The sequence below is a fragment of the Bombus fervidus genome, chromosome 3 (genome assembly GCF_041682495.2).
Source record: "Bombus fervidus isolate BK054 chromosome 3, iyBomFerv1, whole genome shotgun sequence".
Classification (NCBI taxonomy): Eukaryota; Metazoa; Arthropoda; class Insecta; order Hymenoptera; family Apidae; genus Bombus; species Bombus fervidus.
The window spans coordinates 11414046-11431021 of NC_091519.1; the positions used below are offsets into that span (position 1 = coordinate 11414046).

Consider the following 16976-nt stretch of genomic DNA (forward strand, 5'->3'; position numbering starts at 1 on the left):
TTTAATTTAAGTAATTCACATGCGTTACTTTTACTCAAGTGTCGTGTGATCGGCATTGTGTAATATGTACAGAAACAAAATCATTCGATTTCGAATTTTAATGCACCCAGGACACACCGTTAGGTACAACAACATTTTACATTTTTTTATTCATCATTTACTCCACAAGCTTAAGAAAAGAAAACCATATAACGATCATCATTATCGCAAACGTTCAGATCATTCCACATAAGGGTCGTTTTTTGTAAATTGTATCGTTCGGTAAGTTCGACGGTAATTTGATCATTTTTTGATTCGATTCGTTTCTTCTTATTCTTCATTTTTATTTTTTTTTTTTTTTTTTAAGGTACTTCGTGTATAGCATCGTATTCACGGAAAAAGTTGAGGAAAATTCGAAATAGAATATGTCTATTAATGATCGTGATCATCCATGCTCTTCGTTTCTCCAAAGATGACGTACTCTCTGCAAATATCGGCCCCATAAAATTATTCGTCACTTCGTTACGCATATACATGCCTAATTCTTAAGGTCCCCGTTCAACCGTGAACCTTAACCTGCCCTTTGAATCCCTCAGATCTTGCGATGTTCGCGGGATAATTCGGATAAACGACGTACTGGTTTCGACTGACCCTGATTTCCTAACCCATTGACTTACTAACGCAGTAATTTCTAATTCGAACCGTTAGAAAACGCGTCTATCATCGCGTCGATAGATTATGGACGTCCAAGAATTTGTTTGAACAAAACGACTGTGAATAACATCGACCGCGAATTCTTGCAACATCTCTCACAGAGAAGCGTGATCATCGTAAATCATTTTTTGCAAAATCGCACGAGGCACAATCATTCTTTGTGGTAACAACGAGATCACGGTCGTTCGCATCTTGCAAGGCTGACGCATTGGCCACCTATAATCGCCTGAACATTAACAAAGATTTTGCAAGAACGCGTCACAGACAGCTTCCTAGTTGCATTTTGGAACCATTTATTACGCATTCAAGACGCTACGTTACAATCGTGTAAATAAACTAATGTTCTTAACCACTTGCACTGGTAATTAATCGATAGGCGTTCTTAACACACCCAACCATAACAATCGACAGCGAGCTAGTACTTAGGATCATTTGTATAAAATCTTATAATGTGTGCACTTAATATGGTTGTAATACGATTGATTGATAACATTATTTTCGCTGTGAATTTCAATTTTGAAATATAAATAGAGAAAAATCGAACAACGTGTTATGTATATCCTTTTTCCATTTAAGATATTTAAGTATTGATGTGCATAACACATTATTCTAGCGCAAATGGTTAATAGGACTTAAAATTATTAGAGGGTTATCAACATTGCATAAGTTACTATACGAACTAAATATTGAAAAAGAATCTATAATATCAAATATTATAGTGTCTCACAATGTCCCAATTTCTCCTTTAATTGTAAGATCCTCTAATAAATTTAAGCGATATAATTGTTTTAAAAAACAACCAACATTCAAAAGCTATGCCACTATCCATAAATTAATATTTCCATGATAATGGGACACGTAAAATCAATAGACGAGCGATATTGCTCCAGGCTGTCACCTTCAAACAGCTTCTTACGCCCTGCAGCCTCCGCTGACAGCATTCGTTTCCTTTTTATTCACGTGGTCCATACAGTTTGCATGTGTTCAATTACAAGTAATTCTGTTAACGGACTCACACGCACGTTACAAGTCTACACGTATCCACACAGAAAACCAACGAACGGACGGAAGGATCAAGAGGGCGAGAACATCATTTCGAGGTCGATCCAGGATAATAATAAACGACTGCCGGTGCTGGGAGCTGCCAATGTGCGGCGTGAAGTTCGATCAGTTGTAAAAGGGTCTTCCTGACTGAAGGTAGTATTGTATCTTCCGCGAGAAAAGCGTCTCTTAAACTTCCAAGCAATTGCTGCAACTGGGCAGGTAATTCAGTGTCCAGGTCTTTACCGATGCAGGTTAGGATGAAGAACAGACAGTCAGTCTTTAACACGAAAGGAAATAATTACTTTCTTGTCATTTTATTTAGTATAACTATGTTAATATAAATCTAATATATGACGTAGGTTATTCCATAAGTATGTAATTACATATCATGGACTGAGAATCATGGCGGTGTAAGGTAAGATTTTGAGAATCTATTTAATTATATATTTCAACTTTTAAAAGTGTTGTCTTTTTAATTTCATAGTCACAATTTATATAATTATATAATCATATAATTTAATTCCAAAATTCAGTTATATCTTTAATACGTTTTCATGAAAAAGCATAACGATGATTCTTTATGAAAATATGAATAATGAACTGATCTACATTATTACGAATCTTATTTCATATGTATTTACATTTAAAACATGGAATTTATTTCTCTAGACAATCTTTTAATGTAAGAATTATTTTTAAAAAATCTGTAAATAAAGAATCTATAATAACTTCATTTCAAGATTTTCTATACATAATTAATCTATTATGGAAGTAAGCTAAATCGTATATAAATTATTTTGAGTAAATATAATATGATGTTTCAAGGAAGCTACATAGATCTTAAAGTTTTATATAAAAAAGCAAGAATTCATGCGCATCAATGTAATATTTGTATTGGTGCTATGTTGAACCTACCTCAGCCAAAGAATTTACAACTGGAGGCTGTAAGCAATCTTGGCAACACTTCCAAAGTAGTGTGAGAAGAACACGTCCGGGAGGAACGCCCTCCTGTTGTGTCTTTAACTGAAGTTGCCTCCGTTTTAGCTGTAACCGAAATCATGCATATGTATGAGGATACGTAGGTATGTGCGTCAATCATTTTGAGTCACGATATGGCAAAAAGCAAGTTTGATTCGACATAGGTAGTATTGCAGAACGTAATTATCAATTGCACGATCACTTAAAGATCATCCCATTGTATTATAGACTTCGACGAGTCAAATGTTTATCACAGATTGTTTTACGAGACAAATTGATTCTACCTGACAATACATCTCGTTTAAAAACGTCATGAAGGCGGAGTAACGATGATAGTTGGAGCCGTCGTAGAGTATCTTAACTCGATCTTGATACCATTGCTGACACGTGTTTAGTAAGGATTCCAAAAAAGTTTCCTTTGTTTCTTTCTGCATCACAAAATATTCCATCGTGAGTTTTTTTCATAATTTTATCATTTCACAGCATAATAATAATGGAGATATAAATAATAAATATTTCACGCAAGTTATGAAAACAGAATGTTCCTATTTATATGCTCGACACTGTACACATTCTAATATTAAATTATAATTCAACGAATAATGACCTCTATAATAGTGATGCAGATCTTCGCTGCTGGTTCAGCATACTTTCGGTTCTCGACCACCCTCTCCAGTATATGTCGCACGAGTTCCATTAGAGTTCGAGCATTTAATAGATTTGGATCTAAATAAAAAGAAATTATAATTAATCAGTGTCTAAATTGTAATTAACAAATATTATCCCTCACCCTCAAAACATAAAGTTATTATATTTAATATTTATCGTTACCTTCTATAGCTCTCAGAAGCGTGTCCTGAATCACAGATGGAAATTTTCCCAATTCAGACGCGTCTGAAATATTCACCGCCTTTGCGGCCAACACGTCGGCTGCATTCAAGCTTTTCGATCGTTTCAGTCCATAAGTGGAAACAAAGGATAACGATTTTGTGAGCCTAGCAGGTTTTGCTGCATTCGCTTTGACATCGTTTTGATCTACGTTGAAGTGGACCCTACCCGAGCCCTGTTTTACAAAATGTATTTAGTACGCGATACTTTCACGTTCATCCTACGCGCGCTTACATTCCATTCTACAAGGTTTTTCACAGGTTTTAAAACACGCAAAGCTAAACAGCTTAGATCATAATATAAAATAAAATGATTTTGAATAATACATTACATCTATATTAAAATTAATCTTTTTATAGCAAGAAAATACTGAAAAATAAATACTTAATACTTGTCGTCTCTCGTAGTATTCTGTTTTTCTAATATTTTTCATTTCACCTTTGCTAGTAGGTATTTATTTTTATGTAACTTCATTTCTTTTATATCTCTTCTAATATTTTGAATATTTCCTTTTTTTTTTGTATCTTATCCATGTTCTATCAATCGATGATTGATATAATTTTATAAATAGATGATTACATGTAATATACTTCCATTACATGTAATATATTTCCACTTGATGCTGAGGTATCGAGCGGATGTGACTGTCGTAATGCAGATCCCGTCGAATGGTGACCGCTCTGAGAGTGACGAGATGTCTGATGATGGTGTTGCTGAAAGGTATGTTGTATCTGTTGCTGCTGCTGAGCATAAAGATACCGATGCACGTTGCCACTCGACTTGCTATGTTGCAAATAATACGGAGATCGCTCTGAAGCATTTGTCCGAGACCTGAATCAAGATCATTTAATCGCCGATACATTTAAATAGATAGCAAAACGCTGAACTGAAATTATTGTTTTTTTTTTTTTTTTATTAAGCACACATAGGTCGCAATAAGACAGTTTAACACTTGTCTATATTTCTGACGTAATATCGTTTAACATTATAAGTATTATCAAAATGCCATTGCAACACGCTAAAACAATTCTGCACTCTATCTTTCACTTCGAACGTTGATCCGAATACTAATTTACAATATTTAGATTTCGTAAGACATTTCGAAAAATGAATCTGGTTTCGAAATTACTTTCAACTCCTTTTACTTCTCTGTTAGAAAGGTATTTTGTTTAAAACATACACAATGCATATATCTTTTCTTTCTTTTTAAATAAAGTGTCAATATTTAATAATCAGATTATAATTTATTATTTTCTTTATGTCAAGATAAAGTCTATTTCTAATGGATATCTTTTAATTGATCTTTTCTCTAGAAATTGCTTTAATAATAATTTTACTTGCAAGAAATTCGTCTTGGCTTTCTACACATTCTTCAAGCATTCTCGATACGTCGACCTAGTCTTAGGTATTCCATAAGTAGTTTATACTCACTTAGAAGGATGCGAGTCGTTCTGCTTCATAGTGAACTCCTTGGCATGCACGTTTAATCGTGGATTAGTCGTGTTCGCCGTAGTTCCTTCCGTTCTTCCTCCTAAAAAAATATGTCACAGCTTAGAAAAATTCTTTGATTTTCTTAAAAATAAAATGAAATTTAAAAGGTGGTATAATAAAATAAAAACTGTAAAATATGAACCTGGAGGACGATAAATTTCCAAGGAAGGTTTACTTTTTAACGTGGTTACGTTATTATTGTTGTTGTTGTTATTATTATTATTATTACTGCTATGATTATTATTGTTAGTTCCTTTCTGTGGAACCGCATCCCTCATCTGCAAGATTAAACAAGAAATTAATTTCAGGTAGCTGTACAAAAGAACGTGACAATGATTGTTTACAGGCAACTGTATATAGTGTTCTAAATTGATTTCTCTAATAATAGAAGGACAGCCGTACTTTATATTAAAATTTTTCTAATCCTATCGATACCATTATATCTATGCATTGCTATATCGTTTCTTATCCTCTATGAAAATTTAATTAGAGGCAAATGAACTATGTGATGGTTAATCGCAACTTGTAAACAATTTATTCTAACAAACGTTCAAACAAATGTAACTCTCAAAATCTATCATAAAATATTCTCAATAAATTGACATACAGATTAAATATAAAAACAGCAATTATTTTAAAGAATTTCTTCACATTATACAAATTATACAAATATCTAATTCCTATACATAAATAATTATAATAAAATTGAAAACATAGAAGAATACGAATTTCGAAAATAAAGCAATCTCTAGAAACACTTCAAAACGTGTAGATTAAAAAAGAAAACGTGCTTGCAACAAAGAGGCTCTGATTGTACATGTCGTTTCGGTGGACGAAAAGACGCAGTACCGAAACAAACAGGGGAAACTCACAGTGGAAAGCGTGTGAGAATCATCATCGTTTCCAAGGGCGTCGAGAGAGCGTCGGATGTATATCCTTGTCGCGGTAGGGTGGCAGTGACTGCGGGAACGGCGAACTTGCCGGCAACACGAGCAGTAACTACTGGCCGTCTATCAATTGACACGTGACATGCGAAAAATCACGCGGTTTTCTCGCGTTTTCCCGTCGAATTTTCTTCCAGCTTTTTCCGCGTTGTCGTTCGACCGCGCGTTGATACAGCCGACTCTGATGACTGTCGACTAATAATAGACAGCACGGCCACGAGCGAGCGAGCGAAACGAACCAGCGAATATACAGCCACACGATACGAGCTTACATACGTATTAATGCGCGCTGCACCGCGCTAACAGTGGACTGAAATATCCGACGAGAGTCATCCTCGACTTCGTGTCGACGAAACACGCTTTTAGGGTGGATCCGAAAATTGTCGAACGCGGACGTCCACGGTTCTTCTCGATGAACTACCGCGTGTTCTCTCGCCTCTTCGAAGTAGAAAGTGATGGAAGTCGCTCTGAAGAGTATGAGTGAAGATTAAAGAATATGAAGTCTGAATTAATGATAATGATTAGACTTTATGTTATATTTTAATGTGCACATTGATGAAGTTGTCATATAATTTATATTAAAACTTACTGTGTTTAATGTCTCATTTATGTTTTCTGGATCGTCGAATACAGTAAAATATCAGTTATCTGATTGATTGTTTGAATCTTAGATTCATTAGATTTCATATTATATTTTGATGTGCATAAGGAATTTGTACCAAAGTTTACCGTGTTTAATACCTCATTTGCTTTATCTTTTCCTTTGTGTAAAAGTTCTATCTAATGATTTTGTAAACATTTTAGTTGTTCATTGTAATGAGAAAATGTTGGAGACCTGACGCGATTGGAATGGTTGGTATTACAGGAATTTAGGAATCCTCGTGTTCTGTATGTCGTAGTGAACCCAAAGTAGCTCGAGTGGTGAATTTCTTAGAATTAGATTACACTCTGTTCGCGCCAAGAATTTTTTTACTCAAGTGTATGCAGAATGTGTTTTCTCGTGACAGTGATTGGAATAAAAATATAAATCAGTACAAAACTATAAATCGGTAATCATCGGAAGATCATAGAAATATTATTAAAAATTCATTTTAATAATCTTAAACTGATTCTATAATCTTAAAAAGAAACTTTTTGGTTCGTATTATTCATCAGTTATCGTATAATTGAATGTGTAAAATTACATAGAGTAATGGTGAATCAAGAGTTCAGTGGTTATAACGAAAATAGTAATAGTAGATTATATATCGGTAAAATTTATGATAATACTACTAGCAATATAATTGGACACTGTTTTAATGAAAAATGGAATGAATGAATAATGAATGACGCGAACTAGATAATACATAAGTGAAGATATATTATATCCAAGTTTATTCAAACCTGTTAATTTTTTCTTAATTAATCATAATTTTTTTATTGCAGAGCATTAACATATGCAAATACATAGCAATGCATTACATTTTGTCTCTTTTATTTTTCGCTGACAGTTATTATTATTAAGGATTGTATAACAGAAAATTAATGTAAACGTAATTAACTTCGATTAAATATTGAATGGAAAACGTGCGACACGTTTTGGCATCGGTTCTATTTCCGTTTGCGTCTGAAATATCTATGACTAACGCAGTATGCTGCAAATGTATTCACCATTCTTAGGCAAACAACATATACACTAGGCTGTCCTCCGTTTTCCGCGAATCTTCATCTTAGTCCCGCTTCCATTAATTAACTTACCTTTGACGCTTCTTCTTTCGTGTGGGACAAGCGTGCAACGCGTACCATCTTCGACAGCAATTATTTGATTACAACGGTTGAGGAGATCAACGAGCTTCTGCACCAATTACACTATACGTTTCAACAAATACTTTATTATTATACCTTCTGCTATACTCAATTTCTATCATGGTATTGAAATTTTAAAAAAGAGAAAAAAAATTGATTGTAAAATAATTATTAAATAATAAAATAAGATAATTATTCATAAAGTAATACAAATTTTAAGTTTAATAAAAATGTAACTTTAATAGTAATCTAACCTTAATAAAAACCTAAAATTATAAATTCTTTAATAATAAACTTTTTTATAAATTATTTTTCAGTTAAATTAACGAAGTGAAATTTCAAGATTTCAAAATTCACAATTTTTGTAATCAAGATACATTGTACTTTCGAAATAGATACCCGATGATGTAGTCAATGAAAATTTATGAATTGAGTTCAACATTTTTACTAACCTGTATTATAATACATCGCAAAACAAGGAAGACTTATTGTAATTACTTCAAATTTCAAAAAACAGCTTCGAAGTATTGAATGATTCGTTGAAAAGTTTCGAGATAATCGTTCGTTCGGTTAGAATTTCGTTTTACCGGCGCAGAGGACCGGAAGTGAGCCGCGGCACTGACGTCGTTCTCGATGCTGGCACTCGATCAACCGATTCGAGACCGCGAACCTGTATTCAAATTATCGTGATGAATCATCCTTGTTTCTTTGCAATTATACCATCACCCTGAGCACGCCTTTATATTTATTTATGACGTAATTAAATCAATTTAGTGCTTTACTGTTTTTTTTCAAATTTTACTAGACTTCTGATTTGATTAACAATATAAGTGAAATAACAATATAGATAATAATAGACAAAAAGTAAATAGAAAATAATATAAATAAAAAAGACAAAATAATATAAAATTTTTCAATATCTATATATATTCGGTATCTAAATTTAATATATCTAATTAAGTTTCTCTAGAACTTTTCAGATACTAAAAGCATCACTCTTCATTCATTAAAAAAATACTTCCTCTTTTTGTAATCCGACTTCTGCGCAGTTAGCTTATTTCAATAGGCATTCAATTTATTTTCTTTTCATTAGAGCCGTATTTCAGTTCAGTGTAAGTAAAGAGAGGAAACACAAACCTCTAATTCAGATAATAGACGCTTCATATATACACCAAATAAAAACCATTATTTCACACTCTGTACACTATAATAATTATATTTCTCCTTTACAGTTTGACTCCGTTTGAGAAGATTCGAGTTTAAAAATTGTATTTTAAAAAATTCAGGCTAGATCCACACTCGAATAAAATTATGAATCATTAATTTAAGCTACCAATAGATTTAACGATTTATGTTTAATGTTTAAAAACACTTGCGACATTTTATAGAGATCACTAATACGAATTTTTTTATTCAACGATTTTCGAGACCAACATCGATGCGAATATGCTCGGCGGCTAGAATTGCGACGTATGTACACCATCGATCTTTAACGCACGTTTGTGTGTCGCGTGTTCACGCCTTTCGGATCGTCATGGTTCGCCGAGGACGGAAGGATGAGCGTTTCGAGGCAATGCCATTTACGCGTGCACATGTTGCGACGATTGAGCTGGATCATCTGCGATCCGTAAGGCCGTCCGTGAATCTTCGACCACGCATGGTCGCACCCACGCAAATGACGCTAGTTCTCCATTCTCGTTGCATACACGCATATGCAATACGACATTAGTATGGTACACGTCGTACATAGTCCGAACGTCCTTTAAACGCAATCAGCTGTTCGGGAATAACACTTTCAGTTTGACAATGGATATAACATGTAACTACAACTATAGTTTATCTATACTCGATACTAACTATAGGAATCTAGACACATTGGTTGACTTTTGGTATCAATATGTGAATTCTGTCAAAATTTATAAATTAATTGTAAATCAATAATTAGAAGTAACACATACTACCTTCGTTAAATTAAAATTATTCAACACTTCTAATTTGACAATAGTTACAATTACAGCTATAATAATTTATCTATAACATCCAGAAGAATCCAGGTACTTTGGTTGACTGCAAAATATATCAAGACCACAGGTGGAAAACATGATAAGTCACATTTCCTGTCTTTTATTGAACAATAAGTTTAAAATTCAATATCTTGTCAAACAATTCTAAGTCAGAACTATATATATATATATTCATTTGTAAAAATGGACTTATCATATTTTTCCTTCATGATCTTCATATAAATTGATAGCAAATGAATAATTAGAAATAGTTATAAATATATATAGTTATATTCAGTAGAATAATTATAAATTAAAATTATATATTAACTTCAACAATATTTTACTATTTACTATACACATTTACTGTTTAAACATCACTGCTTGCATTCCAGTAGGAACTCTTCTTATTAATTTAGAAAAATCTTGTTAATCTAGCTTGTAATTTAAAAATTGAAGAATCTGAATATTTTAAATATCTTATATATTTTTGTGTATTGTGTTTTGCATTTTCCATAAATGTAGAAACATCTGTCTAATCATAAATAACAAAATAACTGTAGAAAGTTTACATATAAGTTTCTAAAAATTAATTCGATTGTTATATTATGCTTAAGTTAATAAGTTAATCTTAAGTAAGCTTAAGTTCATGTACCTATAATGATTACAAGTAATCTTTTGCCTAGAAATATAACTGTCACTAGTAGCAATATCATAATAATGAAATAATAGCAAAATTAATGTTACAATTGCGTTACTCATGAAATATTTAAATGGTAACAAATTCAAAATAAAGATTTTTTATTTCACTTCTTTCAAGAATAAGAACGAATTGATGAGATATAATATGACAAAAGTATTTCACAAATCATTATATTTATTCATATATATGATTTAGAGGATTACAAACCATGGTAGCAATAAGTCAATTGAAGAATCTATATTTCTTTTAATTGGAAGCATTAAACCATTTATCACTTGATCTGGCCAATGGCTAGTGTTTCGTTTGCTCATCATTCGATGATATCTCCTCTTTTTCTTATTTTTTTTAAGCGCTTAACTAATATATATTTTGTGCTTCGTGGGTAACCATAACACGCTTCTTCGTTATTATTATGTTATTATTATTACATTGAAAATAATATTATGAAAAATAAATCTTAAATTTCTGCTAAATTCGTTTTCGTAATCGTTTTGAATGGCTACGAAAGAACGTAATGTACAAGATTTAAATACAGTACTATGTGCTACGATAATCGATATTCATTTAAGGTATAAAAATTAGTTATGGTATTCAGGCCGCTTAGAATCCAATCAAATTAATGGGTATCGAGCACCAAAATCGGTTGTTGCAAAGCATATTTTGTAGAATCTACCTACAAAGTTTCTTATTTTAAACCGGTAATGAAATGTGTTATCATCTTGTTTCGTTTTTCTCTTCGTAAATGTTCTAATACATTCCAAAACGAGATTTCAATCTTATATAATGTTCTTTGTTATCAAAAAACGCATAAAAAATTATAGTACATTATATATGTAGATATGATAATACATTGTGACGCCGTTACTGACGTAATGCTGCTTTTTTTACAGTTATCAATTAAATGCTAATCCCTCACTTTATAAATCTGACAGAACGATGTAACGAAACATCAACATCGTTTACACATTTTGTTCTGGTATTTTCTACTACAGAAAAATCCGTAAACATTAAACACGATGATCAGCTTATTCGTGCAACTCTGTAGACAGATTCTCGCTTCAACATCGAAAATACATCATTCGATACGTACAGAAAAAGTAGCTTATAAATTATTCTTCGAATACACGCTTTTCTTGTAATACAATACAATTGCGAATAGTATAATCACATATATACGGTATATATATATATCCAATATATATATATATATATATATATATATATACAATATATATATGCATTTGTTTATGTGTATGCATAGTCGAAATGTAATATTCGCAGTGGGAATTTTCTAACATTTCGACCATGTGTGTATATTCACTATAGTAAATATAGATAAAATTGTAATGCCAAATAGTATGGCCTGTGAACACTTGGGTAGTTTGAAGTTTCTCGGTGAGCGGCCAACAAGTCACTCTAAACACTTATTCTTTACACTATCTTTTTCAAATCTTTGCTATTGTGTATCGTGTGTACGTCAAAACCAATATATTAGCTTTCAATAACATATAAATATTTCCGTAACAAATAGATATTTAAATAAATTGCGATACAATGTCACACTAAACAGCATATAAACACGAGCATTAAATACGAAATATGTTTTGGTGGCGGAAAATCAACATTTCGCAGTAACATTGTTACCATGGTAACTTGCTTTTGTGTTACATTTTTTCGTTAATTACACAAAACTATACAGGAGTTTACTTCCTCCCTTTTTTCTCTAAGGCATTCAAGTGTTTAAATTAGAATGAAGAAACAAGGGCTTCTACAAATGGTATTTGTATGCTCAAAGTCTGGAATATAAGTTGCAGAGTTTCAAACTCACACTTCTTTAGGAACTTTCAATTGTACAAATACAATTCCGTTGCAGTATTACGTAAACGTTTTTTTCTATGACTATCGTGCAGATGCGTTATTGTTTACATTATTGCCATGGAAACGTTATTACTGCTGAAAATATTTTTGTAAATGAACAATCGGATATAGAATTTTGAGCGGCGGAGCGGTTGTGGCAGCTGTGAGCCTTCGTTATTTAAATCTATCTGTCTTTTATATGTTCTTTCTTTCTTTCCGTTATTTTTTTGAATTAATTACACTTAAGCATGCGTACACCGCAACATTATTACACGCGCCATGTACGGACTTTTAAATATACAAGTATTACAGGATGGTTGAACGTCAAACTTTTGTATTAACAGTATAATTTATGAATCTCTAAAAGTGCTGGAATTTTTCAGTCTGTCGCACTTTGCATTAATGACGTTTGTATGTGTATCTTTTTTTCTTTCTTTCTATACATATATATATATCTGTATATGAATATCCAACCAACCTGCTAATCATATGTACAAAAAACACAATAAAGTGATTACGTATTAACGGATTAATGAAAAGTATGCAGTACTTTGCCTATAATGTATGCGAATAATGCATCTTGTTATAACGTTCAGTACATAGCTAGTAACGACAAAATAAGTAAATAAAACTCTTTCTCTCTTGATTATTTCGTGTTTCAAGAGCTTCTTCACTCATAAATATATATATTTTTTATTACATGCTACCAAATAACTACTGCGTCGCTGCTCTTAAAGCATAATCTTAATTAGTACCTGTAATTTAATTAGATTTGATTAAAAAAAAAAATTAGCTACATTTAACTACTGAACATCCAATGAAGCACTGGATATTGGACCTATCCTTTTGCTACTCCATCTATGTTTTATAAAATCCCTCCCTGAGACACAAGGATTGGTCATGGATGTTCAGAAGTTAGGCCGAAATGCTAAGCATTTTTTCACTATAAAAAAGTGGCAGTTAGCCGATTTCAATCATTTCTGTATCTTCTACATTGCCATGTCCAACTCCATTGTGTCTACAAATTGTCACAATCACGGTTATCGAATGTAATACATAAAAAATTATTTTTAATGAAATAGATTACAATGAATACATAGATAATAATGTATACGCTTACCTATGATTTTGTACATGATTATTATGTAAATGAAAATGTGTGCCTCTAGGAGAAAAACCACGCATATTGCCTCTACGTGGACTTCTAGCATTTATTACCCGTGGCTGTGAATACATATCCTCTAGTATACTAGGTGCCACATAAGTGAATCCCTGAAAAAAATTTTTTAAACTTGTTTAATAATTAAATAAATATCTTTAAAAAGTACTGATATAGAAAATGTCTGAAAACGCACTTGAAATACTCTGTTGGCGGATTCACTTAACGTGTATTCCGCGGGGGAATCAATTGGTGCGGATGTTGTAAATTTTTTATCAAACTGTGACACATCATCCTCACTTGTCAATGTTGGTCGAAAAGGCGGTTCTAATTTTCGAGAAATTACGTCATTCCAGTTGATATGCTTGAAGAATTGATGATTTTTTATTTGTTCCGCATCAGACGGCCCAGATCCTAATCTTTGTGCAACTTGCCTCTATAAATATAAAATTACATCTTACTAAATAATACTTCTAATGTAATTACATGTTACTAAATAATTTAGAATAAAGCAATTTTTGTAATTAAGGAAATTAACCTTCAATAATTTTCGTATGAGATCTCTGGAATCAGGTGTTAAGTATTGTGGCAGATTTAGTTTACCACGTAAAATTTTTTCAATGGTCTTCTTCCTATTATCAGATGTGAATGGTGGCTAGACATTGAACATACAAATGTTAGGAAGTTTACTGATTCATTTCAATATCTCTAATAATACTTACTGAACCTGTGAGCATATCATACATCAAAGTTCCAAGACTCCACCAATCTACTGCTTTACCATGTCCACTTCTTGTTAGTATTTCTGGAGCCCTTTTATTAAAGTATATATATATATATATATCAATATTAGTATCACCTGATTGCAAAATTCCATTTGTATCAATAGCTACAAAAATTTTCTTACATATATTCTATAGTACCACAGAATGTGTGTGTGACAGTGCCATCTTGTATATGTTCTTTACATAAACCAAAATCAGTTAGTTTTATATGTCCCTCTGCATCTAATAATATATTTTCTGGTTTTAAATCTCTAAAAATTTATTAAAAGGACAATTAATCATAATTCAAGGACATCATAGAAATAATAATACGTCATAAAATACATTTAACTACTTTATTTAATTTGACATGCACAGAAACTTCAAAATACCTATAAATAATTCCCTGTAAATGAAGATGTTGCAGGGCCAATATTATTTCTGATAGATAGAAACTATAAAAATAAGATTTGCTTAGTTTTTCTTTAAAACTAGATCACAATCAAAATATGATTATTAAAATGTTATTGTTTCACTTACCAAGCAGTTTCTTCAAGAAAAATGCCTTCATCATTTAAATGTCTAAATAGTTCTCCACCACACATATATTCCAGAATCAGATACAATTTGCCACCAGTTTGAAAAGCATACATAAGGTCTACGATGAAAGGATGCTGCCAGATACAAAGCACATACATATTTTAATGAATTTTTCACGTTGTGATTTATTAAAAATATAACTAGTACTTATGTATTAAAATGATTATAATATGATAAATATTGATTAAACATTATTTTTATCTCACAGTGTTAACAGATAGCAAATACACAAAAATTGTCTGAATTTTTAAAATACATGTAGCTCTGACCTACCTTTACAGCTTCTAAAATATTTCTTTCAGCCTTAGTATGTGCAGTATCTTTTTGATTCCTTATAATTGAAGCTTTACGCAGGACCTATTTTTTAAATAAGTGTGTTTAAAATGAAGTAGAGGTAAAATTAACTCTGAACATATATATAATATTGAATAAAAAATCAATATATATGAACTATAGTTTTTTCTGAACTTCATAAAATAAACAACAATTTACGTATAAGTTATTACTCTATATTTAAACACATAACTATTTCCAGAATAGATACACATTTCTAATAAATAGACATTTTCCTTAATAAAGTTCATAAAAATTCAAAAATACAAATTCAATTATTTATCACAACTCTACTCTTTCAAAGCAATTCATATTTGAAAAAAATACATATATAAAAAAAAGATTATAATTGTGTAAAAATCTCATGGGAAACAGAGGAAGACAAAGAACTTATATAAGTGGAAAAAAACAATGAATTAAAATTTTTCGCGAAACGAGATCGATATCTTAATAAAAATATTATTCCATGCATATCGTATGACATCGATAAGATATCCAATACATAAACAAGAAAGGGAGAAACCAAAATTTTCCTACCTTCATCGCGAAAATTGTGCCACTGTCATTACCCGTAATTTTACGCACTTGAAAGACCTTGCCATAACCACCCTTCCCGATAACTTTACAAAGTTCGAAATCCTGCGGTCCAGCTCTTTCCCGTCCACGATTTACATTCTGTTCCGATATAGGTACTGTTTCGACACCTTCCGATCTAGCAGGGAATGCGAAAAAAAATTGTCAGCACCATGAGAAAAGCTTTCAGGCACGATAGATAGATATATAATGCATATATACGAAGCGTAAAGGACAAGCTTACTTACTCGGTTATTTCATTCACGTTAGGATTCGCATCGTACTCTTCCTACGTGAAAAGAAAAACGTATAGGACAATGTTATGGTACGTGAAAAGAAAATGACGATAAGGAAATCTGGAGTGCTCGTGTGCAGATGGAGAATTACCTCGCCAATCTCGATAACATCATCATCAGACTCGTCCCTATTTACCGTGTCCGCATCGTGCAATTCGATATCAAAAACTGCTGCCATTCTATGCGCGGCTAAATTAAATCCAACAAGATTTCGCGGCCGTCGAAGGCGAATTATTTCTTTTGTAACAGACAACGATAGCACAACAATATTGTTAGACGATCAAAACCTTGAATTACTACGAACAAGCTGCCCTGTCCCGAGAGCATACCAAACACCCTCGGCCTTACGTGCGCTCCGATTGGTTGTGGAACCTCGTCATCGGCATGTTATCGGAGTGGGAGTGTGTATGTTCGACCAATCGGGCGACCACGTTCAAAATTCTGCAAGGAATTGACAACTACGGAATTCTACAACGCTATTGCCAAATCTTCACGGTGGAATCTTCCGCGGTTCATTTAAATATCGTTATGTTACTAATTATAAAAGTCGACAATCTACAACAAATTTTTAAAGTTGTATGTTATTCGAATTACAAACACACATAAAACATATGAAGTGATTGAAACATTCAATGCATGAATATATGAACATATTAGTATACGTATAGAAGATACAGTTGTTTACGTATTCAAACGCGTATAGAAAACTTTGATAAAGATATTATTTGTTAAGCTGTCCGTTTTCAAACATTTTAAATTTTCATTAGCTTTGTAATGAAGCTCAACTAATATAATTATGAATGAAATTTGAAACAAATTTGAAGATGTAGTATATAAAAATTATGGTATTTAGTATATATACATT

General features: G+C 32.0%; 2 protein-coding genes across 4 annotated transcripts; both read right to left on the bottom strand.

The window, feature by feature from the left end:
* Nucleotides 1–83: 83 nt before the first annotated feature.
* Nucleotides 84–9433, bottom strand: LOC139998377 (uncharacterized). Of its 2 annotated transcripts, XM_072022827.1 has the most exons (11): nucleotides 8961–9433; nucleotides 8276–8493; nucleotides 7776–7886; nucleotides 5237–5372; nucleotides 5035–5134; nucleotides 4203–4434; nucleotides 3547–3778; nucleotides 3323–3441; nucleotides 3000–3143; nucleotides 2653–2781; nucleotides 84–2014 (listed from the first exon to the last, which is right to left on the bottom strand). In XM_072022827.1, the coding sequence occupies exons 3-11, from the start codon at nucleotides 7821–7823 to the stop codon at nucleotides 1784–1786; spliced, it is 1371 nt and encodes a 456-aa protein (XP_071878928.1). In that variant the 5' UTR covers nucleotides 7824–7886; nucleotides 8276–8493; nucleotides 8961–9433; the 3' UTR covers nucleotides 84–1783. The 2 variants fall into 2 exon arrangements, with proteins under 2 accessions (XP_071878928.1, XP_071878929.1); XM_072022828.1 differs by lacking the exons at nucleotides 7776–7886; nucleotides 8276–8493; nucleotides 8961–9433 and adding an exon at nucleotides 5967–6241.
* A 3172-nt stretch (nucleotides 9434–12605) lies between these two features.
* LOC139998378 (ribosomal protein S6 kinase beta-1) lies at nucleotides 12606–16479 on the bottom strand. 2 transcript variants are annotated; one of them, XM_072022829.1, is made up of 12 exons: nucleotides 16203–16477; nucleotides 16064–16104; nucleotides 15780–15954; nucleotides 15183–15266; nucleotides 14850–14983; nucleotides 14702–14764; nucleotides 14453–14581; nucleotides 14268–14358; nucleotides 14084–14200; nucleotides 13742–13981; nucleotides 13507–13658; nucleotides 12606–13404 (listed from the first exon to the last, which is right to left on the bottom strand). In XM_072022829.1, the coding sequence occupies exons 1-12, from the start codon at nucleotides 16287–16289 to the stop codon at nucleotides 13347–13349; spliced, it is 1371 nt and encodes a 456-aa protein (XP_071878930.1). In that variant the 5' UTR covers nucleotides 16290–16477; the 3' UTR covers nucleotides 12606–13346. The 2 variants fall into 2 exon arrangements, with proteins under 2 accessions (XP_071878930.1, XP_071878931.1); XM_072022830.1 differs by lacking the exon at nucleotides 15183–15266 and having other exon boundaries at nucleotides 16203–16479.
* Between the last annotated feature and the right edge of the window lie 497 nt (nucleotides 16480–16976).

Coding starts and splice junctions, on each gene's coding strand:
- LOC139998377 (XM_072022827.1), bottom strand. CDS start 7,823: ATGGTACGCGTTGCACGCTTGTCCCACACGAAAGAAGAAGCGTCAAAG. Junction 5,135..5,236: donor GGAAATTTATCGTCCTCCAG/GTTCATATTTTA, acceptor ATATTTTTTTAG/GAGGAAGAACGGAAGGAACT. Junction 4,435..5,034: donor AACGACTCGCATCCTTCTAA/GTGAGTATAAAC, acceptor ATCTTGATTCAG/GTCTCGGACAAATGCTTCAG.
- LOC139998378 (XM_072022829.1), bottom strand. CDS start 16,289: ATGGCAGCAGTTTTTGATATCGAATTGCACGATGCGGACACGGTAAAT. Junction 14,765..14,849: donor TTTCTTGAAGAAACTGCTTG/GTAAGTGAAACA, acceptor TTATTTTTATAG/TTTCTATCTATCAGAAATAA. Junction 14,201..14,267: donor ATGATATGCTCACAGGTTCA/GTAAGTATTATT, acceptor TTCAATGTCTAG/CCACCATTCACATCTGATAA.